The sequence below is a fragment of the Pan paniscus genome, chromosome 18 (genome assembly GCF_029289425.2).
Source record: "Pan paniscus chromosome 18, NHGRI_mPanPan1-v2.0_pri, whole genome shotgun sequence".
In the NCBI taxonomy this organism is placed as follows: Eukaryota; Metazoa; Chordata; class Mammalia; order Primates; family Hominidae; genus Pan; species Pan paniscus.
Window position 1 is genome coordinate 15,746,122 of NC_073267.2, and position 24,011 is coordinate 15,770,132.

The window sequence follows — 24,011 nt, forward strand, 5'->3', positions numbered from 1 at the left end:
CTAGATGTCCATCAGTAATGAAGTGGTTAAATGAAGTACATAGATGTATTTTGTGAAATGTTAATGGTTAAAGTGAATAGTAGATAGAAATGTTGTGGTAGAAAGATTGCCAAGGCTAGGCACAGTGGCTGATGCCTGTAATCTCAGTGCTTTGAGAGACGGACGCAAGAGGATTGCTTGAGCCTAGGAGTTCAAGATGAGCCTGGACAACATAGTGATACCCCATCTCTACAAAAATGAAAATTGTAAAAATTAGGCCTGGTGGCATATGTCTGTAGTTCCAGCTACTTAGGAGGCTGAAGTGGGAGGATGACTTGAGCCCAGGAGTTCAAGGTTACATTGAGCTATGATTGTGCCACCGCACCCCAGCCTGGGTGACTGAGTCAGACCCTGTCTCTAAAACAAAAATCATTGCCAAGACATACCACTGAAGTGGGGAGAGTAAGTCATACACAGGACAACATATTGTATGTTTCCAGTAATGCTTAATAAAAAATTTTCTTGTTTTATGCTCAGTAGATACATACATATGTATAAAGTTTATGTTTGAAAATGGAGAGAACAACTGGGCGCAGTGGCTCACGCCTGTATTCCCAGCACTTTGGGAGGCCAAGGTGGGTGGATCACCTGAGGTCAGGAGTTAGAGTCCAGCCTGGACAACATGATGAAACCCTGTGTCTACTAAAAATACAAAAATTAGCCAGGTGTGGTGGTGCGTGCCTGTAATCCCAGCTACTTGGGAGGCTGAGGCAGGAGAATCACTTGAACCCGGGAGGCAGATGTTGCAGTGAGCCGAGACTGTGCCACTGCGCTTAAGCCTGGGCAAGAGAGTGAAACTCCATCTCAAAAAAAAAAAAAAAAAAATTCAGAGAACAATGGTTGAAAAGCTCTCCCACATGTTATGGTGATTATGAGTGAGGAGGAGCGTTTGGGGATAGTCTGGAAAGCATACTTTATTTATTTTTGAGACAGTCTTGCTCTGTCACACAGGCTGGAGTGCAGTGGCGTGATCTCAGCTCACTGCACTCACTGCTTGTCCCCCAGGCTCAAGCGATTGTCTTGCCTCAGCCTCCCAAGCAGCTGGGACTACAGGCGCTCACCACCACGCATGGCTAATTTTTTGTATTTTTAATAGAGACGGGGTTTTGCCATGTTGGCCTGAAAATTCCTGACCTCAAGCAATCCTCCCACCTCGACCTCTCAGAGTGCTGGGATTATAGGCTTGAGCCAGTGCAACTGGCCTTTTTTTTTTTTTTTTTTTTGAGCCGGAGGTCTCACTCTCGCCCAGGCTGAAGTGGTATGATCATGGCTTACTGCAGCCTCGACCTCCTGGATTAATGTGATTCTTACACCTCAGCCTCCCAAAGTGCTGGGATTACAGGCATGAGTCACTGCTCCCGGGCATATTTTCATTTAGTGTTCTAAATACACTGCTATGTTGGAATTGTTTTTTCAATAATAAAAGCATTAGTGTGTCACTGTCATAGCTTTTTAAAAATCTGAAACCATTTTGTTAGTCAGGAGAAACATCCTGTAGAGTTCCAAGTCTGCTAGGCAAGGTCCTGTGGGTTTCCCTTTATTTGGGGTTTCTACCTGGAGTGTTTCACCCCAGTAGGTCTTTTTTCTGACTGGTATCTACTGTTGAACCTCTCTCCCTGCACCCCACCAACCCTAAGCAAGGACTTAAATTCCCTTTTTGTTTTTTGAGACGTAGTCTTGCTCTTGTCACCCAGACTGGAGTGCGCTGGAGCAATCTCAGCTCACTGCCACCCTGGCCTCCCAGGTTCAAATGATTCTCATGCCTCATCCTCCTGAGTAGCTGAGATTACAGGTGCCTACCACCATGCTGGGCTAATTTTTATATTTTCAATAGAGATGAGGTTTCACCATGTTGGTCAGGCTGGTCTCGAACTCCTGACCTCAGGCGATCCACCTGCCTTGGCCTCCCAAAGTGCTGGCATTATAAACATGAGCCACTGCGCCTGGCTGAGGACTTGAATTCCTGAATCCTTTTTCTGGCACAGATTTGCGGCAGGAACTGGCCGTGCAGCAGAAGCAGGAGAAACCCAGGACCCCCATGCCCAGCTCAGTGGAAGCTGAGAGGACAGACACAGCTGTGCAGGCCACGGGCTCCGTGCCGTCCACGCCCATTGCTCACCGAGGACCCAGCTCAAGTTTAAACACACCTGGGAGCTTCAGACGTGGTAAGGGGAGTGGGAATTGGAGGATTTTCTCGGTTCACAAAGCGTTTCTGGGTAAGAATCTGGGGTGGGTCCTGGGGGTGTGATGATTTGCATCAGGCTCAGAGCCTGATTTGCTCTCAGGCTTTGAGCAGAGAGTAGACTGGGATGTTCTTGGGGATGGGCATTGAGATCAGTGAGGGCTGGGTAAGAGGCAGTAGTGGAGTCTGATGAAATGGAAACCCCACCCAGAGGGGGTGGCTGCCACTCTGCAGCTACGAGGATTGGCCCTTCATCTGCAGCTTTTTCCATTCTTCAAAGCCAGAAATCCTCTTTTTTTTGTTGGGTTTTTTTTTTTTTTGAGACAGGATCTCACTCTGTTGCCCAGGCTGGAGTGTAGTGACGTGATCTTGGCTCACTGCAACCTCTGCATCGTGGGCTCAAGTGATTCTCCCACCTCATCCTCCGGAGTAGCTGGGACTAAAGGCACCTGGCTAACTTTTGTATTTTAGGTGGAGACACAGTCTTGCCATGTCGCCCAGGCTGGTATCAAATTCCTGGACTCAAGTGATCCGCCCACCTCGGCTGATCCCAAAGTGCTGGGATTACAGGTGTGAGCCACCGCGCCTGGTCAAAAATCCTCTTTTTGAATATAAAACCTCCCAAATTTGAAATGTCACTGACCAAATACAAAAAAGTAAAAAGCATTCTGTGGGTTTAGTAATACATCCACCGAGAGCTAGACTCAGCGTAACGTGTGCTGCATGGGCAGAAAAAAAGAATCTCAGTTCTCACCCCAGCCCCTCTGCTGACAGCTTCCGATCAGGCCTTTTACAGCAGATATTAATAACAGACAGTTAAGGAGTGCTCAGTGTGTGCTGGCCAGCCTGCAGCCTTCGCCGCAGGCCCAGGATGCAGGTGCTGTCCCCGTTTGATGAAAGTGAGGCCCTGAGTTAAGCAGAGTCATGAAGCAATTGAATGGCAGATGGTTTGGGATTCAGACCCAGGCAGGCAGGCTCCAGGGCTTACCCTACCATCTACTGCCTTATCCCTTAGCTTGTCCCCTGGGCATGAAGAGACCAGTGAGACTTCTAGAATTCCGGTGCAGAGCCCTTCTGTTTAGTTTTGTTGAGATGGAGTTTCGCTCTGTTGCCCAGGCTGGAGTGCAATGGTGCGATGTTGGCTCGCTGCAACCCCCTCCTCCCAGGTTCAAGTGATTCTCCTGCCTCAGCCTCCTGAGTAAGCTTGAATTACAGGTGCCCACCACCATGCCTGGCTAATCTTGTATTTTTAGTAGAGATGGGGTTTCACCATGTTGGCCGGGCTGGTCTCAAACTACTGACCTCAGGTGATCTGCCTGCCTCAGCCTCTGAAAGTGGTGGTATTACATGTGTGAGTCACTGTGCCTAGCCCCAGTCTAGAGCCATTTTGCATACTTTATTTCATTGTTTTTTTTTAGAGACACAGTCTTGGTCTGTGGCCCAGGCTGGAGTGCAGTGGTGCAATCATAGCTCACTGCAGCCTCCAACTCCTGGGCTCCAGTGATCCTCCTGCCTCAGCCTCCTGAGTAGCTGGGACTAGAGGCATGCAACTCCATGCCTGGCTATGTTTCCACACTTTAATATGCATGTAGCTTACCTGGGGATCTTGGTAGAATGTACCTCACAGATCAAGTGGGTCTTGGGTGGGGCCTGAAATTTCTTTCTCTCTTTTTTTTTTTGAGACAAAGTCTTGCTCTGTCGGCCAGGCTGGAGTGCAGCGGCATTGATCTTGGCTCACTGCAGCCTCTGCCTCCTGGATTCAAGCGATTCTCATGCCTCAGCCTCCCGAGTAGCTGGGATTACAGGCAGGCACCTGTTACCATGACCAGCTAATTTTGTATTTTTAGTAGAGACAAGATTTTGCCATGTTGGCCAGGCTGGTCTTGAACTCCTGACCTCAACTGATCGAACTGCCTCGGCCTCTGAAAGCACTGGGATTACAGGTGTGAGCTACTGTGCCTGGCCGAGAGATTCTGCATTTCTAACAGTTCTCATGTGCTGCTGGTGCATGGACCCCACTTGGAGAAGAGAGGCTCTGCAGAGCCGGACCCTTGTAAAGCTGGATCATCCTGTCTATAGTTCTTGTATCTATCACAGATGCCATTATGTTAATTAACTATATGGATTTTCTACAATTTCAAAAGGATTTGTTTTGGGTTTGTTTAAAAAGACTAATGTGGCTGGGCACGGTGGCTCATGCCTGTAAATACCAGCCCTTTGGGCGGCCAAGGTGGGAGGATCGCTTGAAACTAGGAGTTCATGATCAGCCTGGGCAACATAGTGAGACCCTGTCTCTATTAAAAAAAAAATTTGTTAAAGGCCAGGCATGGTGGCTCACACCCGTAATCCCAGCACTTTTGGAGGCCAAGGCGGGCAGATCATTTGAGGTCAAGAGTTCGAGACCAGCCTGGACAACGTGATGAAACTCTGTCTCTACTAAAAATACAAAAATCAGCCGGGTGTGGTGGCACATGGCTGTAATCCCAGCTACTCAAGAGGCCAAGGCAGGAGAATCGCTTGAACCTGGGAGGCGGAGGTTGCAGTGAGCTGAGATCACATCACCGCACTCCAGTCCGGGTGACAGAGCAAGACTAACATGTAAAAATAAGTATTTGTTGCAGTCATCACAAGGACTTGAAAAATTGGTTGTCATACGGGCCTTGGGTGTGTGATGCGGTTAACTACGGAAAGAAATAGGGTAGCTTTTGGGATCCGAGGAAAGGCGTCAGCGTCCCTCCTGTCCCGTGGTTTTGGATCTAGAGATGTTAACGCACAGACATGACTATAGGTTGGTGAGTTACGTGCTCTTCCCTTTGCACACCCAGGCCTGGACGACTCCACCGGGGGGACCCCCCTCACACCTGCGGCCCGGATATCAGCCCTCAACATTGTGGGAGACCTACTGCGGAAAGTTGGGGTAAGACCACACTTTCCTGGCGTTTGGTGCCTTCCTGCCTGTCTTTCAGGATGTGTGAAGGGGGGTTGATCTAGTTCCTTCCCTCTCTTCTTTTTTTCTTTTTTTTTAGAGACAGGGTCTTTCTCTGTTGCTCAGGCTGGAGTGTAGTGGTATGATCACAACTCACTGCAGCCTCGAAATCCTGGGTTCAAGCGATCCTCTCACCTTAGCTTCCCGAGGAGCTTGGACCACAGGTGTGTGCCACTATGCCTGGCTGATACTTTCATTTTTTTGTAGTAATGTGGGTATCGCTGTGTTGCCCAGGCTGGTCTTAAACTCCTGGCCTCAAGTGATCCTCCCAGGTTGGCCTCCCAAAGTTCTGGGATTACAGGCATGAGCCAATGCGTCCAGCCCCTTTCATAGCAGTGTGGTGAGTTTTAGGTGTGGCTGCTCCTTTAGCATCCCTGGGAATCATTAGAGCTTCCTGTGGGAGTTACTGCCAGACACTCAGAGCTCTGACTCGAAGCCCTGCTCTGAACCCTATGTATGTCTCTTTCCTTTTACCGTTTTTCCTCTAGGAAATTTGGGAAATTAGGGTGATATCTGTGTTTTTTCCTTAACTCGAAAAAACTAAGGAGCACTTGGAAACTGCCTTCTCTTTTGGCCGGGTGCTCATACCTGTAATCCCAGTGCTTTGGGAGGCCAAGGTGGGAGATTACTTGAGCTCAGGAGTCTGACACCAGCCCGGGCAACATGGTGAAACCCCCTGCCCCGACTTGGCCTCTACAAGAATGCAAAAATTAGCCAGGCCTGATGGTGTACACTGGTGGTCCCAGCTACTCAGGAGGCTGAGAGGTGGGAGGATTGCTTCAGCCTGGGAGGTTGAGGCTGAGTGAGCTGAGATTCCAACACTGCACTCCATCCTGGGTGACAGCACGACGTTGTCTCAGAAGAGAAAAAAACTGCCACCTTTTTTTTTTTTTTTTTTGGTTTGTTTCTTGGGGTTTAAGTGAATTTTGACACTTTGGGAGACCAAGATGGGTGGATCACCTGAAGTCAGGAATTCAAGACCAGCCTGGCCAACATGGTGAAACCCCATCTCTACTAAAAATACAAAAATTAGCCAGGAATGGTGGTGGGCACCTGTGATCCCAGCTACTTGAGAGGCTTATGCAGGAAAATTGTTTGAATCCGGGAGGCGGAGGTTGCAGTGAGCTGAGATCGCACCGCTGGGTGACAGAGTGAGACTTGGTCTCAAAAAAAAAAAAAAAAAAAAAAAATCTTGAAAGCCTAGGGCAAAGAATTTGGCCTTTCAGCTTTTATGTTAATTACAGGGAGGGATCCTTTTGTGCTTAAGTAAAAACATAGGTATTCTTTGTAGTTTATTTTTTTAAATGATGCCTAGAAGGCCACATAATTTAACTCCTACCAAGTTGTCACTGTACACAGTGTATTCATAGCTACAACTTAGTAGAAGCTTGCAACTCATTTCTTTTGTTTTTACTTCTGGTTTTTGGCTGTCTGGTTTGCTATTCTAGAAGCAGGTCTGCATTTCAGTATTTAGCCTAGTTGGAGTATAGAGAAGCCTGGGGTGCTGTCAGTGTCCTTTTGGTTTCCTCAGGGTCTGTTGTAGCCAGACTAAGTCCTTATCAAACTTCCTGCCATTCTGCAGAGGTTTAACAAGGTAAACCAAAGGGTGAAGGATTCCAGAAGTGGATTTCCTACTTCCTACAAGCGGAGTTGGATAATTGGTAGGTTAGTGGTTTTTCCAGAAAGCTCCCACTTAAAAAAATTTTTTGTAATTAAAAAAGAATTTTTTTTTTTTTTTTAAGCCAAGCATGATTGTGCATAGTCCTAGCTATTCAGGAGGCTGAGGTGGAAGGATTGCTTGAGCCTGGGAGGTCGAGGCTGCAGTGAGCCGTGATCTTTTTCCAGGCAGCTCCCAAACATTTTTAAAAATTTTTTGTAATTAAAAAAAATTTTTTGCATTAAAAATTTTTTTTATTAACTGGGCATGATTGCGGATGCCTATAATCCCAGCTGCTCAGGAGGCTGAGGTGGGAGGGATTGGTTGAGCCTGGGAGGTTGAGGCTGCAGTGAGCTGTGATCTCACCAGTGCACTCCAGCCTGGGTGACACAGCGTCTAAAAAAGTAAAAAAAATAAAAATAACTGAGATGGGATCTTACTTTGTGGCCCAGGCTGGTCTCAAACTCCTGACGTCAAGCCATCCTCCTGCCTTGGCCTCCCAGAGTGCTGGGATTATAGGTGTGAGCCATGGTGCCCAGCCAGCTCCCAAATACTTAAGGTGCTTGGTGCTGAGACTGGCATATACGTTGGATTCCTCTTGGGGTCCCACCTTGGAATTCCAGTGCACAACAGTTTGAGAACCACTGTCTGGGGTTCGTTCTTCTGTACAGGCTCTGTTAAGACAGAATAGTCCTTGCCTATAACTTGAGAGATAAAAGTGTATTTCTGTCCAGGCACTGGAGTCCAAACTCGCTTCCTGCCGGAACCTCGTGTACGATCAGTCCCCAAACCGAACAGGTGGCCCAGCCTCTGGGCGGAGCAGCAAGAACAGAGATGGCGGTGAGAGACGGCCAAGCAGCACCAGCGTGTCTTTGGGTGATAAGGGGTCAGTACCTTCTAATAAACCTCTCGCTGGCGGGGAGAACCCGCCTGCCCCAGGCAAGAGACACTCGCCCCCAGCCCACAGCCATGTGTCTTTTTAAATTATAGGATTATTTCAGCAAACCTTATCCTCTCCTCTGCTCCCTGCAGGCAGCATTAGGTGGTGTCTTGTGGCTTGAACAAAGGGCTAGAGAGAGGGTCTTGTTTTGTGAGACAGGGTCTCACTCTGTCACCTAGGCTAGAATACGATGGCAGGATCATGGCTCACCCTCTGCCTCCCAGCTCAAACGATCCTCCCACCTCAGTCCCCCGAGTAGCTGGGAGTACAGGTGCGTGTCACCGTGCTCGGCTAATTTTTTGTGTTTTTTCTAGAGACAGGTTTTGCCATGTTGCCGAGTTTGGTCTCAAACTCTGAGCTTCAAGCGATCTTCACCCTTCATCCTCCCAAAGTGCTGCGACGACAGGTGTGGGCTACCATGCCTGGCCAAGAAGGTCATTTTTATCATTTGATTGTACAGCTGCTACTCACGGTTACACTGTGAGAATGTCCTGTATAAAGCCCTTATTTGGGCCAGGTGTGGTGACGCTCGCCTGTAATCCCAGCAGTCTGGGAGGCCAAGGCAGGTGGATCACTTGAGGTCAGGAGTTCAAAACCAGTCTGGGCAACATTGGTAAAACCCCATCTCCACCAAAAAAAATAGAAAAATGAGCCAGGCATGGTAGCATGTGCCTATAGTCCCAGCTACTCAGGAGGCTGAGGAAGGAGAATCACTTGAACCCTGGAGGCAGAGATTGCAGTGAGCCAAAATTGTGCCTCTGCACAGCAGCCTGGGTGACAGAGCAAGACTCCATATCAAAAAGTTAATTAATTAGTTAAATAAAAATAAAGCCCTTATTTGGGGAATTGAGCATCAATCATGGCTCTGCTTCCCCTGAAGTGTTTTTTTTTTTTTTTTTTTTTTTTGAGACGTCTTGCTCTGTCGCCTAGGCTGGAGTGTAGTGGCACGATCTCAGCTCACTGCAACCTCTGCCTCCCAGGTCCAAGCAATTCTCCTGCCTCAGCCTCCTGAGTAGCTGGGATTACAGGCGTGTGCCACCATGCCCAGCTAATTTTTTGTATTTTTAGTCGAGACGGGGTTTCACTGTGTTAGGATGGTCTTGATCTCGTGACATTGTGATCCACCCACCTCGGCCTCTCAAAGTGCTGGGATTACAGGCGTGAGCCACTGCAACCAGCCCTTTTTTTTCTTTTTAAATCTGTAGAACCTTTGAGAAACTGGCACTAACTTCTAGCCCAGACTATGTTCCTGAAACCAGCCACCCGATGGGACAGTGCAGATCTGATCTCTAACAGTGTCATTAATTTTTTTGCCTAAAGAAAATCAGGGCCAGGCGCAGTGGTTCACACTTGTAATCCCAGCACTTTGGGAGGCTGAGGGCAGCGGATCAATTGAGCTCTGGAGGTTGAGGCCGCAGTGAGCCGTGTTCCCAGCCACTGCACTCCAGCCTGGGCGATGAAGCAAGACCTTGTCTCAGAAAAAAAAGGGGCAGCTTTCAGATTCAGGAATTCTGCAAGGTGTGTGACTACCATCTCTCTGGGCCCCAAGCCGTAGGAATTTGATGGGTTTGTAGCAGACACGTGACAGGAAATTAAGAATATTTTCCATGGCATGCACATAACTTTGAGACCTTTACACGTGGATTTTTAGGCCAGGTGCAGTGACGTGGCTCACACCTATAATCCCAGCACTTTGGGAGGCAGAAGTGGGTGGATCACTTGAGGCCAGGAGTTCACAAGACCAAACTGGGCAACATGGTGAAACCCTATCTATACTAAAAATACGAAAATTAGCCGGGCATGGTGGCGGATGCCTGTAGTCCCAGCTGCTTGGGTGGCTGAGGCACAAGAATCACTTGAACCCAGGAGGTGGAGGTTGCAGTGAGCCAAGATTGTACCACTGCACTCCACTCTGGGCAACAGAGTGAGACTCTTTCTCAAGAAAAAAAAAAAAATTAATTTTTGTTTTTTTTCTTTCTGCGAGACAGGGTTTTGCTGTGTCACCCAGGCTGGAGTGCAGTGGTGCGACCATAGCTCACTGCAGCCTCGTCTTCCTGGGCTCAAGCCATCTTCCTGCCTCAGCCTCCCAAGTAGCCGGGGCTACAGGTGCACACCACCACCCCTGGCTAATTTTTTTTATATTTTATAGAAACAGTCTTGCTATGTTGCCCAGACTGGTCTCAAACCTCCTGGCTTTGAGTTTGAGAATACACCTCTGAGACTGTAGTCTGCTTCTCATTGAGATTTCTAGAGGTGAGTTTTCAGATTAATTTTCCAGGCGATCTTCCCACCTTGGCCTCCCAAGTGCTGGGGGTTACAAGCGTGAGCAATCATGCCTGGCCTTTTTTTTTTTTTTTTTTTTGGAGACAGGGTCTCACTCTGTCACCCAGGATATACTGCGGTGGTGTGATCTCGGCTCACTGCAACCTCCGCCTCCTGGGCTCCAGCGATCCTCCCACCTCAGCCTACCAAGTAGCTGGGACTACACACGCAGGCCACCACACCCAGCTAATTTTTGTTTGCATTTTTCGTAGAGACAGGGTCTCACTATGTTGCGTAGGCTGTAAAACAAACAAACAATAGGTAAGAGATGGATTTTTCTAGTGGGTCTGAGACTGGGCGTTTTGTGTGACCTTGGAATCTGAGAGCCAGGTAGCCAGTGTCCTCTTCTTCATTTCACAGGAGAGAAAATTGAGACCCTGTGAGACCCTGCTCCTGACTCTTGATGTTCACCCTTATAACTCTGTGGGCCCCGGTGCTAGCCAGTTTGTCACAGCTGTTATGTCAGCTTAATTTGGTTTGCTCTGTCTGAAGGTTGGGGAAGCGCCTGGAATTTGGGAAGCCGCCTTCACACATGTCTTCATCGCCGCTGCCGTCAGCCCAGGGGGTAGTCAAGATGTTGCTTTAGGAAAACCACGGAAGCTGAAGGTCTTGGTGTTGGTGCGGAAGTCGTTACCTTTTGTCGTCTTTTTACACTTGGTTTTTTTTTTAAGTTAGTTTGAGAAATAAGAGCAGTCACCATAGTTAGTTAGCTTTGCGGCCCAAGCCAATGACCGAGGCCATCACCTGTGCTCTGGGGTTTGTCCCTGGGAAATGTCTTTTCATCCTTGCCTGCCACCGTGTGCATTGCAAAGAGGGACAAAAGGGGCTGTCTGGGAAGGGCTCTAAGTTGTCGGTGATGAGGCTACCGTGTTGTTTTTGAGATAGAGTCTCGCTCTGTCACCCAGGCTGGAGTGTGGTGGTGTGATCTCAGCTCACTGCAACCTCCGCCTCCTGGGTTCAAATGGTTCTTGTTCCTGAGTCTTCCAGGTAGCTGGGATTACAGGCACCCACCACCACACCTGGCTGAATTTTTTGTATTTTTAATAGAGACGGGGTTTTGCCATGTTGCCCAGTGTGGTCTTGAACTCCTGGCCTCAAGTGATCCTCCCATCTCGGCCTCCCAGAATGCTGGGATTTCAAGCATGAGCCATCGTTCCCATGCCCCATTGTGTTGCACTAACCCAAGCGGAGTCCTGATTGGTCTTTTTTTTTTTTTTTTTTCTTTTCTTTTTTGAGACAGAGTCATGCTCTTGCCCTGTCTTGTCTAGGCTGGAGTGTAGTGGTGCAATTTCGGCTCACTGCAGCCTCCGCCTCCTAGGTTCAAGCGATTCTCTTATCTCAGCTTCCCAAGTAGCTGGGACTACAGGAGTGTGCCACTACACCCACTAATTTTGTATTTTTAGTGAGAAACGGGGTTTCACCATGTTGGCCATGCTGGTCTTGAACTCCTGGCCTCAAGTGATCCTCCCGCCTCAGCCTCCCCGAGTGCTGGAATTACAGGCCTGAGCCACCGTGCCTGGCCCCTGATTGGTCTTGACAGGTGTTTTTAATGTCCCAAGTCTCCGTAAATGTGGGATGGAGCTTCTCTCAGAGGCTCTTCCCCCCAACTCCCAACCAGGTGGAATCGTCTTCCAGAACAAAATCTCCCAGTGCTTTGTGGTGTACTGAAATCATGTCTAAGAACAGAGAACTTAACGGTCACATGCCTTTTTAAAAACTGTGGAATAGGCCGGGCACGGTGGCTCAGGCCGGTAATCCTAAGACTTTGGGAGGCTGAGGCGGGTGGATTACCTGAGGTCAGGAGTTCAAGACCAGCCTGGCCAACATGGTGAAACCCCATCTCTACTAAAAATACAAAAAATTAGCTGGGTGCAGTGGTGCGTGCCTGTAATTCCAGCTACTCCAGATGTTGAGGCAGGAGAGTTGCTTGGACCCGGGAGGCGGAGGGTGCAGTGAGCCAAGATCGCGCTACTGTACTCCAGCCTGGGCAACAGAGTGAGACTCCGTCTCCAAAAAAAAAAAAAAGGTGTCATAAACCTCTGAGACTGTAGCCTGCTTCTTAGCTTCTCATTGAGATTCCTAGAGGTGCGTTCGAGTTTTCAGAGTAATTTTCCAGACCAACCAGCGTCAGTGGGAAATCTGACCTCTTTTGGCAAACTGTGATCATTCATTTTCCTGAGTCCCCTGGTGGGGTGGGGGGAATTCTGCCTCAGGACCCTGAGGGATCTTTGGGGCAAGATGGCCTTGGTAATGCAGCCACTAAGAACAGGACTTCATTCAAAGGCATAATGAAGTAACCAGGGTGACCATCAAGTAAAATTAAAGCACAAGATCATTGTAGGAGGCTTCCTTGTCAAAGACGTGAACGTGGGATTTCCAACGCACCACGGTGTGTCCACTCATCACTGCATGTTAGGAACTGCTGTCTCTTTGGGACACAAGTTAAAAGAACACACTAATTTCTGGAGTGTGCCTGCAGCTTCACGGCCTTCATTTTGTTACTAAGTTATTTTCTGGAAGAACAGCAAAAATTTCAGGTTGAAAACAACTTTCCAAGTGCTACTGAAATTCCGCAGAGAATTACGCTGCGATGGTGGGTTTCTTACCCTAGAAACATCCTAACCTGTATCCACAGAAGATGTCCTTTTATTTTTTTAAAAGATCAATAAAATCAAGAGAAATGAATGTTGAACTTGTTGGGCTTCTGGTCAAAGAGGCTTTGTATGTTTATACTTTAATGTTTTCCCACAGAGTGGTGAAAAACTTTTTTTAACCAAGTTAAAAAATATGAAAAAATCTTTTTAAAAATTTCTATTCAAGCCAGGTTTTTAGAAATGTATCCGGGATGTGTTTGTGCGTCATTCAAGGCATATTAGCATCTGGTCACAAGATGGAGTCCTTTGTTTCCATGTTTCCTGTCTCCCAAATCTGTCTGATCCCATGGAGTTGGTGGTATACGGCATCGTTTGTGTTGAACAGGGCCTTTGCAGGCATGTCTGTCTAAAACACTCAAGCTGAAAGAAGGACAGGGCCTACAGCTTGTTTTTATGGCCCTTACTCTAAGAATGATTTATTATGTTTTTAAGGGTTGTTTTAAAGAAGATGAATATTCGGCAAGACCATATGTAGCCTGTAAAGGCTAAAATACTATCTGGCTGGGTGGGTGGTGGTGGTGGTGTGAGAGACAAGGTGTTACTGTTACCTAGGCTGCAGTGCAGTGGCGTGATCATAGCTCACTGCAGCCTGGAACTCCTGGCTCACATGATCCTCCTGCCTTAGCCTTCCAAGAGGTTGGGAGTACAGGTGTGCACTATCCTGCCTGGCTTACTAACAACAACAACAAAAACACCTTTTTTTATAGAGACGGGGGTCTCTCTCGGCTAGGCTGGCCTCCAACTCCTGGCCTCAAGTGATTTTCCCATCTCAGCCTCCCAAAGTGCTGGGATTCCAGGTGTGAGCCACTGTACCCAGCCACCATCTGACGTTTTGTGGAAAGTGTTTGCTGACTCATTGGACAAGACCTTGTGTTTTAACTCAAAAAATCAAGGAAATCCTGTATTTTTCTTAAGATACTGGTTTTGATGAGTCAAGATGTTCTTCCCAGTCATGTTCGAGGGCAGGGGGCAGTGGCCCTTAGACCACACATCACCCTATTTCTCTCCCCTGCCCTCCCTGCTGAGCGGCCCAGTAACTCCCTTAGACAGTCTCACTTTGCATCTCTGCTCTGCTCTCTGGCTGGCTGTGGGGTTGTAGGCAATTGATTTCACCTCTCTAGGCCTCAGTTTCTGCATTCGTGACGTTAACCCTGACTTCAGAGAATCTTTGGGACGATGAAGCAAAACCCAGCCTTCCCCAACTCCTTTTCCTCTATAGAAAACAGCTCAACAGAAAAGCCAACGACATTGTGATTTATAACCGTTTATTAGTGAAAGTGTTTTTAAGCACAGTCAGGGTGTAAACAGTGCAGCATTCCTGCTCCCCTCCGTGGGAGCAGCGTCTCCTTTTCAATTCATGTGACTACAGAAGGCACTTGGTGAACTGTGCGTGTCTGAGGTGTGGAAACCAGGAGAGGGGGAAAGAATTCTCAAAGGCCTGACGTGAGAAGTTGGAAAGGTTTGCAGGTTAGGGAATGAATTGGGAGTGGGGGCCGGCGGCACCCATTTCGGTGACTTTCTCCCCATTTCATGTAAACAGAATTGCCAGGGACCGGTTACCGTGGATATGTTTTTCTAAAAACTCAGTGTCTGCACAATCCATTGATAGAACTGGAGGATGTGTCTGTGTTTCCTGTTGGGTTTTTCTCATCTCTTACATCATACAAACTTCAATTTTTACCTTGAATACAGGGGTAGTGGGGGGGGTGGTGGTGGTGGTTGAGACAGGGTCTCTGTTGCCCAGGCTGGAGTGCAATGATGCAATTATAGCTCATTGCAGCCTTGAAGTCCTGGGCTGGAGCGTTCTTCCTGGCTCAGCCTCCCTAGTAGCTGGGACCACAGGTGTGTACCACCACGCCCAGCTTATTTTTAAATTCTTGTATAGATGAGGTTTTACTACGTTGCCCTGGAGGGTGGTGGTTTTTATATTCCTTGTGTGAGGGGTGTCTGTGATATTTGGAATTTGAGAATGGATTTAGACAATGCTAAGTACAGTCTGCTGGGTTTTGCTTTGTTCTGGGTTGTTGTTTTTTTTTTGTTTGTTTGTTTTGGTTTTTGGTTTTCTTGCCGTGGTGCAAAACTGTAGAAAGTTGCTTATTCACTGGCCTTGGTTCCATTGAAGTCTGCGTCTCGAGTATCCGTTTCCTCCTCAGAACCATCTGCATTTTCAATAACTCTACGTCCTCCAGACCTTCTAGAAGGAACGAAAGAGGTCTCGTTTCCTCGCCTGTGGGTTGTAAGAAAACGCATTATTTAGCAAAGAAATCTTCATGGTTGGGATAGATTTTTTATAAATCTATTTTAAACTTGTAGCTATAGTCCTATTGTAATATAAATTTTTTTATGGCAGAAAACACACACGGCACAAATAAGATGCAGATATTCAAGTTGAAGTCAACAAATCATTGCCAGTCTTAAGGCATGAGTGATTGAATTTAATCAGCTGAAATTGGTTGCAGGGGTGGGTGGAGAAGGTTTTTCAAAGCAAGACGATCTGCTTTTCAATATGTCAGGCTTGGTCATTTCAGAAGCCACAGGATTCTGGTCTGCTGTGGTCTTTGATTTAGAATAGGAAAAAAACGCCAAAAACCAAGTAGGGGATTTTGTCTTCTGACTTTATTCATAGCCCATGGGGCAGAGTTGAAGAGAGAACATACTGTTTTTCTTTTGTATCTCCTCACCCCCATTCGCCTTAGAGGTGAGTTTTCAAGATTTGAATTGGAAGAAGGTGAAATGGACAAGGGCAGCCTTGAGAGGGACACAGAGGGGCTCCCTGGTTAAAAGGCGAGACAGCACCCCCTGCTGGTGTGAATGTTCATGGACTGAGTTTTCCCCACTGCAGGGACTGCTGCATCTGTTTTGCTGATCGTGGAACATACCGCACATGGCATAAAACAGGTGCCCAATGAATACTAGAAAAGGAAATTATACGTGTTAATCCAAGGTGGATTATTTTATTAAATTGAGATGAGGTCTTGATATTGTTGCCCAGGCTGGTCTGGAACTCCTGAGCTCAAGCAATTCTCCTACCTTGGCCTCCCAAAGCGCTGGCATTACAGGCATGGGCCACCACACCTGGCCTTCAAGGTGGATTTAAAAAAAAAATTTAAGAGTCTCTGTCACCCAGGCTGGAGTGCAGTGGCATGATCTTGGCTCACTGCCACCTCTGCCTCCTGAGTTCCAGCAGTCCTTGAGCCTCAGTATTGAGTAGCTGGGACTACATGCACGTGCACACTGCCACGCCTGGCTAATTTTTGTATTTTTAGCAGAGATGGGACCATGTGACCCAGGCTGGTCTTGAACTCCTGGCCTCAAACGATCCACCTGTCTTAGCCTCTCAAAGTGTTGGGATTACAGGTGTGTGCCAGTGCACCTGGCCTCTGAGGTGGATTTTAGCTCCAGCCAGTAGGACACCCCTGGTCTCTCCTTAATGCTGCCATCTCCTCTCTGCGCTGGTTCTCTCTTGAGTTTATCACCTCGACTTCACAGGAAGGGCTGGTCACGTGAGGGGAGACTTTGGGTAGGAGGAAGAGAGTGGGCAGAAGAAGGAAAAATCAGATCTGCCTGCTGCCAGCCTTCACCGTTCAGAAGAAACACTTAACTCTTTTCAGCAACCGCAACAAATAATCATGTTGGGCTCTGGCCATCTGGCCCTGTTTGACCTGAATCGGAAGACAGGTCTTATTTTAGGACATCAAAGAAGAGAGCAGACTTTTGCTCGCCACGCAAGGGTTGGACAAGAAGCCATAAGGATGAACACAACTCAGTGACCAATTCTTTAGTCAAAAGGAACAACTCAGCTGGGCATGGTGGCTTACATCTGTAATCCCAGCACTTTGGGAGGCTGAGGCGGGCGGATCATGAGGTCAGGAGATCGAGACCATCCTGGCTAACATGGTGAACCCGTGTCTCTACTAAAAATACAAAAAATTAGCCGGGCGTGCTGGCGGGTGCCTGTAGTCCCAGCTACTCGGGAGGGAGGCTGAGGCAGGAGAATGACATGAACCCAGGAGGCGGAGCTTGCAGTGAGCCGAGATGTGGCCACTGCACTCCAGCCTAGGCGACAGGGCGAGACTCCGTCTCAAAAAAAAAAAAAAAAAAAATCAAGGCCCAGAGATTCATGATCACTGAGAAGAGGAATTCCCAAATGACCCTTTTATTGACAGAGGATGGGAGAGAGCCCGGCTGGGAAAGCCCACCTGGCTATAAAGGATGGGACTTCCCACAGTGCAGCGATCAGGAATAAATACTTAAGGCTGCAGCCACTCCAAAGTAAACACTCCTAGCCCAGCTTGACAGAGAAGCTTCTGGACTTGCAGCCCTACTAGAGAACTCTCCATCCTTCTCTCTCTAGACGTGAGCCTTAAGTCTTTTTCTTTTTTAGCACTGTTTTCCAAGCGCTTGACTCAGAAGGATGCTCAAATTCAGCGCAGAGGAGCAGCAGTTTGACTGTTCCCTGTACGCTCCCCACACAGCTCTCTTCGTCACAGTTTTAACTCCAGGTTCAAACCCTGATGGGTTGGCCGGTTGCTGCGACTCATGCCTGTAATCCCAGCAACTGGGGAGGCCGAGGTGGGCAGATCACTCGTGAGGTCAGTTGTTCGAGGCCATCCTGGCCAACATGGTGAAACCCCGTCTCTACTAAAAATACAAAATTAGCCGTGCGTGGTGGCGGGCGCCTGGAATCCCAGTCACTCAGGAGGCTGAGGCAGGAGAATTGCTTGAACCCAGGAGGTGAAGGCTGCAGTGAGCCAACGTTGCGCCACTGCACTCCAGCCTGGGAAACAGCAAGACTGTCTCCAAAAAAAAAAAAACAAAAAAAAAATCTGATGAGCTGGGAAGTAGTCCCTAACCTCCACATCAGTGCTCTAGGCACTCTCTTTTTGGCTCTTGGAAGAGTCTATTTGCTAACTGGAAAAGCTTAATGGATAAATTTGCTCCCTTGACCTAAGAAATACATTGTGCCCTGGGCTGTTGAAGCTCCTTGCTTGGCTGTCAGCCTGCAAGATACTCTGTTTTGGCTGAAGTGCTTTTCTTGGAACTGGTTTCAAATCCTAGACCAAGGTTGACACCAACTATACCTGTTACAGGAACTAAGAGACCCCCCCTAAAGGTTTTCTTAAAGGGTCTGATCCTGGAGAATCTGGAATTTTTTTTTGAAATAGAGTCTCGCTGTGTTGCCCAGGCTGGAGTGCAGTGGCGTGATCTTGGCTCACTGCAGCCTCTGCCTCCCAGGTTCAAGCGATTCTCCTGCCTCAGCCTTCCAAGTAACTGGGACTACAGACATGCCACCACTCCTGGCTAATTTTTGTATTTTTAGGAGAGACGGGGTTTTACCATGTTGGCCAGGCTGGTCCTGACCTCAAGTTATCTGCCCGCCTCGGCCTCCCAAAGTGCTGGGATTATAGGCATGACCCACTGTGCCTGGCCTAGCATTTGGATTCTTTTCGTGGACTCAGCTTATCCAAGGCCTCGGGAATCATCTTGAGTGTAAGTACCTGCTAGTTTGCAAGGACTCAGTTTCCCACTGACCAGTGGGTTCTGCACTTCAGCCCACACTGGAATTTGGCTTATCCTATGATCCCAATCAGCTGGTAGGAGAGCTGCTTGAAGTGTCCTAGAAACTCATCTGCTCCCCCACAAAACTGGCTCTTAACAAGACCTCACCTTGCGCTTTAAGTATTTTGGTAGTGACAGCAAAGCTGAGATTCTCCAAAAACGAAGATGGACACAAATGAGGGTTGGTTTGGCCTCTCCATGAGGTGAAGTCAGATCCACATGGCCTAACTTCACCTCTGAAAAGTTGGTCATGCTTGTAATCCCAGCATTTGGGGAGGCCAAGGCGCGTGGATCACCTGAAGTCAGGAGTTTGAGACCAGCCTGGCCAACATGGTGATATCCTGTCTCTAATAAAAATACAAAAATTAGCTGGGCGAGGTGGCGGGAGCCTGTAATCCCAGCTACTCAGAAGGCTGAGGTAGGAGAATCGCTTGAACCCAGGAGGTGAAGGTTGCGGTGAGCCAAGATTGCGCCATTGCACTCCAGAGCGAGACTCCGTCTCAAAAAAAAAAAAAAAAAGCAAAATCCCAGAGCAGCAGAGACCTCTTCATGCTTTCTTGGGAAGGGCCCTGTGTGCATCCCTGAGTCTTGGGTATCCATTCCCCAGTCCCTGAACATGTACATGCCCGTGAAGCCTCCAGAAAAGGCTCTGCCAGGACTGTGCTTGGCTTTGCGGTGGTCAGCTTCCACCCCGTGTGCTGAAAATGCAGTTTGTAGCTAGACATCACTCAAGCCACGTGCAGCCCCCGGCATTTGTCAGACATCGCAGTGAGCTCATTTCCTTCGCAGACAAGCCTGTGAAAGCTGAATCATGGGAGGACTGGTTGCCGCGCCGCAGTTACTGTGAACTTTGTGATCTCTGACTTGTGACCCAGACCAGCCAACTAGAAGCCAAGTACGTTCTCCAGGAATGTGCCCAGATAGTGGAACTGTCATATTCATTCAGTGCAGTGTCTTCACTGGACAAGGGAGGACAGCACTGCTGAGTACCCTAACCGCGTAAGAGTGGCTTTTGGCATGAAAGGAAGAAAAATCCAAGCCACACACACAGCCTCTGCCATCTTGTCAAGATGCAGTGATAAGGGCGCACACTGTTGGGTGTCACGTCACATGTGCTGCCCAGAGGCAGGAAGGACAGTGGGTCAAGAGATGAGGTCTATTTCTCATCCTGATCTTGGTTTCAATGAAAGCTTTGCACAAAGATATCCAAGCCTTCAGATTTTGCAAGAATCTCGTGGAAATGTGCAAGGGTTTAAAAATTGGGGTGGGCAGAGGGGCGCATTGGGCAGAAAAGAAATGGATACTGAGACAACACATAGCTGCGAAGCTGAAGGCATGATACCTGGTGCATCACTGCGAAGTTTCCTGTGGGGGGGGCCCTCTGAAACAGAGAGAGAATCCCCGGAGGTTACCATCAGCAAACAAGGAGGAGCCCGGTTAAGTATATTCTTAATTGTTAAAGACATTTGCTTCGATTTAATAATTAAAGGCACTCTTTTTTATTTTGAGATGGAGTCTCACTCTGTCACCCAGGCTGGAGTGCAGGGGTGCAATCTTGGCTCACTGCAACCTCTACGTCCTGGATTCAAGTGATCCCCTTGTCTCAGCCTCCCGAGTAGCTGGGATTACAGGCATGCCCCACGTGCTTGGCTAATTTTTGTATTTTTAGTACAGATGGGGTTGCACTATGTTGGTCAGGCTTGTCTCCAACTCCTGATGTCAATGATCTTCCTGCCTTGGCCTCCCAAGGTGCTGGGATTTGGGATTACAGGCATGAACCACCGCACCTGGCATTAAAAGCACCCTTAAGTCAACGTTGCAGTGAATCACCTGACGCCAAGAGCATTTGGTGAGGCTGGTAGATGAAAGGATAAGCAGTTTTTTGATACTCTGTCACCCAGGATGGAGTGCACTGGCATGATCTATCTCTGCTCACTGCAACCTCCACCTCCCGGGTTCAAGCGATTCTCCTGCCTCAGCCTCCCGAGTAGCTGGGATTACAGGCATGCACCACCATGGCTGGCTAATTTTCATATTTTTAGTAGAGACAGAGTTTCACCATGTTGGCCATGCTGGTCTCGAACTCCTGACCTCAAGTGATCCACCCACCTCGGCCTCCCAAAGAGCTGGGATTACAGGTGTGAGCCACTGCACCCGGCTCAGTTTTTTAAATGGAAAGGAAAATGTCTGTCCTTTAGAGCTACTTTTAAGAACCTCCTATAAATCCCATGATTGCATACTGGTTCAGGGAAAAGCATTTGAGCAAGCTAGTTTGAAAAATCAGTGTTGGAACAGAAGCCAAGAAGTCCCAGGCAAGGAACCTGCAGCCGCCTGTCCCTTGGTTTATGATTACTTGCTCTTCATTAGCTTTCGGGCCTCTAGCAAGAGAGGAGAAGTGGAGGCCTTGTACAGCTCTTGCCGGAGGTAACTGGCAGTGTAGCCAGTGGTAGGTAAGTGGGTCTGGCTTTAGAGAGGGCTTGTGTCGAGATGCTTCTGGCTGATAGAACTTGGTGAAACTCGCACTGCAGTTCCTTCTTGGCTGAGGAGCCAGGCATGCTTACCAACCTCCCTCAGGGCTCTAGTGCCTGATTTTATGTTTTTGTGCACCCAAAAGATGCAGAAGGCAGGACAGACCTTCCACCTGCATTATGTGTGTATTCGTGTCGGAACTGGCAGAAATGGTCTTTTTGTTCCACTCTGCCCTTGGCTGCCCAAGAAGGCTCAAGTGTCTGGGGCAGAACCCACAGGAGGTGTCCAGTGTGTGCTAAAGAATCACTGGGCCGACTGGGCATGGTGGCTCACGCCTGTAACCCCAGCACTTTGGGAGACCGAGGCAGGTGGATCACGAGGTCAGGAGATCGAGACCATCCCAGCCAGTATGGTGAAACCTTGCCACTACTAAAAATACAAAAATTAGCCAGGTGTGGTGGCACCCACCTGTAATCTCAGCTACTTGGGAGGCTGAGGCAGGAGAATCCCTTGAACCTGGGAGGCAAAGATTGCAGTGAGCCGAGATTGCGCCACTGCACTCCAGCCTGGCAACAGAGCTAGACTCCGTCTAAAAATAAATAATAAAAAGAAAAATCACTGGGCCTGATAAAGGGAAGCAGAGACAGCAGTGGGGTAGGGAGTCAGAGTGGCTGTATCCCCATCACTCAGCCCAGCCACTCAGGAGAGGCAGGGGGACTGGTTGCCAGCAGAGCACATCTGAGGGGTTTTTTTGTTTTGTTTTGGGTTTTTTTGAGACAGAGTCTTGCTCTGAAGGCTGGAGTATAGAGGCTTGATCTTGGCTCACTGCAGCCTCCTCCTCCTGGGTTGCAAAGGAGTGTCCTGTCTCAGCCTCACGAGTAGCTGGGATTACAGGCATCTGCCACCACGCCTAGCTGATTTTTGTGTTTTTAGTAGAGATGAGGTTTCACCATGTTGGCCAGGCTGGTCTCGAACTCCTGACCTCAGGTGATCAGCCCACCTCAGCCTCCCAAAGTGCTGGGATTACAGGCGTGAGCCACCGCGCTTTGCCCCAGGAGTCTTCACAGTGAGAACAGCTCTCCTCCACTGACCCCTCAACCCTGGGAGATGCTTCCAGGCCCCTGCTGTACTTTGGGAGCCTAGGCCTGGTTTCTCTCCTATCCATGGGGGACCAACAAACGCTCACCATGCAGCGAGTGGGGCTTTTCCCTGAAGGCTTGGTGCCCTGCGCCAGCTGCTCTCTTCCCCTTCTCAGAGGGGTTTGGACTTTTCCCTGTCTCACGCAGTGGTCCCCAAACTCTAGAGGTGATTTCAGATGGCTTCCGGGCATGCCATCCGCTAACTGAACTGGGCCCTGAGAAAGTCATTTCCTTTCCAACTCTTTTTAAACAAGTCTAATTATGATGTCAGAGAGAGTCTATTTGATGCTAATGGCTGTTGTCACTCCCTTTTTAGTGGAGAAGTAGGCTTCAGGTCTTGGTGATCAAGTTGTGGCCACAATAGCTAGATATTGAACTTGATACTATTTTTATCATATTACTTTCATTGTAACCAGTTGATAGAGGTGATGCTGGTTTAAAAATATAGAGGAGGTATGTTTATTTGCCGTTATATTAATGTATGATTGATTAAAACTGTTAAAAGATCAAGTCATTGGTATTAAAGGTAGTAAGAGGCTCAGCACATGGCTGTGGTGGTATGAGAATGAAGCGGGGAAAATACCTAGGACCCGAGGGATAAAGGTTCACTCTGCCTGGTGCTGTCCTAGACACTGGAGATTTTTTTTTTGAGACCGAGTTTTGGTCTGTCACCCAGGCTGAAGTGCAGTGGTGCGATCTCGGCTCACTGTAACCTGTGTCTCCCAGGTTCAAGCGATTCTCCTGCCTCAGCCTCCCTAGTAGCTGGGATTACAGGCACGCCCCACCATACCCGGCTAATTTTTGTGTTTTTAGTAGAGATGGGGTTTCACCATGTTGGTCAGGCTGGCCTTGAACTCCTGACCTCAGGTGATCAGCCTGCGTTGGCCTCCCAAAGTGCTGGGATTAAGGGGTGAGCCACTGCACCCAGCCTGGGCAGGATTCTTTAGGGAAAGTTGACCAGATTCTCCCATAGATGGGATGTGGGGTATAAAGGAGACCAAAACGTTAAGAAGGGCCACGAGGTTTGTGATCTGAATTGTTGGCAACTTCATCATTTTAGCTGCTGAGCTGGAGAGAGGAGCCAGTTTGGGGGTGAAGAGTTTCAGTCAGGACTTGGGGTGCAGCATGTTTGGTGTGAGCTGCCTATTAGACATCCATGTGGGAACGGGAGGGTGGTCTGAGGTTCTAGGAAGAAGCTAGGGCTTCTCAGAGATGAACTGAGGAGTCATTAGATATAGATGGAATTCTAAAGCGCCAAGATTAGTTGAGACCTCTCACCTAGAGCTGGGGAGAGATGAAAAGAACTAAGGCCGTGCAGTGGCCCATGCCTGTAATCCCAGCAGGTGGGGAGGCTGAGGCGGGTGGATCACAAGGTCAGGAGTTCAAGACCAGCCTGGGCAACATGGTGCAAACCCGTCTCTACTAAAAATATAAAAATAGGCCAAAAATAGCTTGAACTGGGAGGCAGAGGTTGCAGTGAGCTGAGATAGTGCTACTGCACTCCAGCCTGGGCAACAGAGCAAGACTCTGCTCAAAAGAGAACTAAGTTGATACCCTGGGGCGGTCTGGTGGCAAGCAGGTTTTGAGGTGAGGGATCAGCAGAGGAGAGGAAGAGGGACAACCCCACAGGTTGGGGGACAAGCAGGTGTGGACGGTGTCGGGGAAGTCCAGGGAAGCAAGTGAATTAGGCCAGAGGCATGATGGGCTGCGTCACGTGCTGCTGCCCTGTCAGGGGACCTCTGGCCATTAGTGTCACCCATGGGAGGCTTCTGGGAGAGTGATGGGTGGGAGCGAGGGGAACCAGCAACTCTTCACATAGTTTTTTTTTTTTTTTTTTTGAGACCAAGTCTCACTCTGTCACCCAGGCTGGACTGCAACCTCTGTCTCCCGGTTTTAAGCCATTCTTGTGCCTCAGCCTCCTGAGTAGCTGGGACTATAGGCATGCACCACCACACCTGGCTAATTTTTATATTTTTTGGTAGAGACAGGGTTTCGGCATTCACATCCAGTTTTGTAGTAAGGGTAGCAAGGTAGACATGGGGCTAAGAGGTTATTCCATTTGCT

General features: G+C 48.5%; 2 protein-coding genes across 18 annotated transcripts in view; one reads left to right on the forward strand and one right to left on the reverse strand.

Annotated features, from left to right (window-relative positions):
• NDE1 (nudE neurodevelopment protein 1) overlaps positions 1–24,011 on the forward strand; it is an 81,202-nt gene that overhangs the window by 45,943 nt on the left and 11,248 nt on the right. For 5 of the 12 annotated variants that reach the window (XM_008965504.6, XM_055099397.2, XM_008965485.6 and 2 more), the window contains 4 exons: positions 2,025–2,204; positions 5,047–5,138; positions 7,599–7,750; positions 10,619–12,811. In XM_008965504.6, coding sequence (XP_008963752.3) covers positions 2,025–2,204; positions 5,047–5,138; positions 7,599–7,750; positions 10,619–10,712 — 518 coding nt within the window. In that variant the 3' untranslated portion in view covers positions 10,713–12,811. Of the gene's footprint in view, positions 1–2,024; positions 2,205–5,046; positions 5,139–7,598; positions 8,453–10,486; positions 12,812–24,011 lie in introns of those variants that run through there. The other 7 variants (XM_008965480.5, XM_063598418.1, XM_034951179.3 and 4 more) reach the window with 6 other exon arrangements.
• MYH11 (myosin heavy chain 11) overlaps positions 14,784–24,011 on the reverse strand; it is a 154,395-nt gene continuing 145,167 nt past the window's right edge. For 4 of the 6 annotated variants that reach the window (XM_055099356.2, XM_055099355.2, XM_055099360.2 and 1 more), the window contains one exon: positions 14,784–15,007. In XM_055099356.2, the coding sequence (XP_054955331.1) occupies positions 14,875–15,007 (133 nt within the window). In that variant the 3' untranslated portion in view covers positions 14,784–14,874. Of the gene's footprint in view, positions 15,008–19,681; positions 19,721–24,011 lie in introns of all 6 variants that reach the window. The other 2 variants (XM_055099358.2, XM_055099357.2) reach the window with 1 other exon arrangement.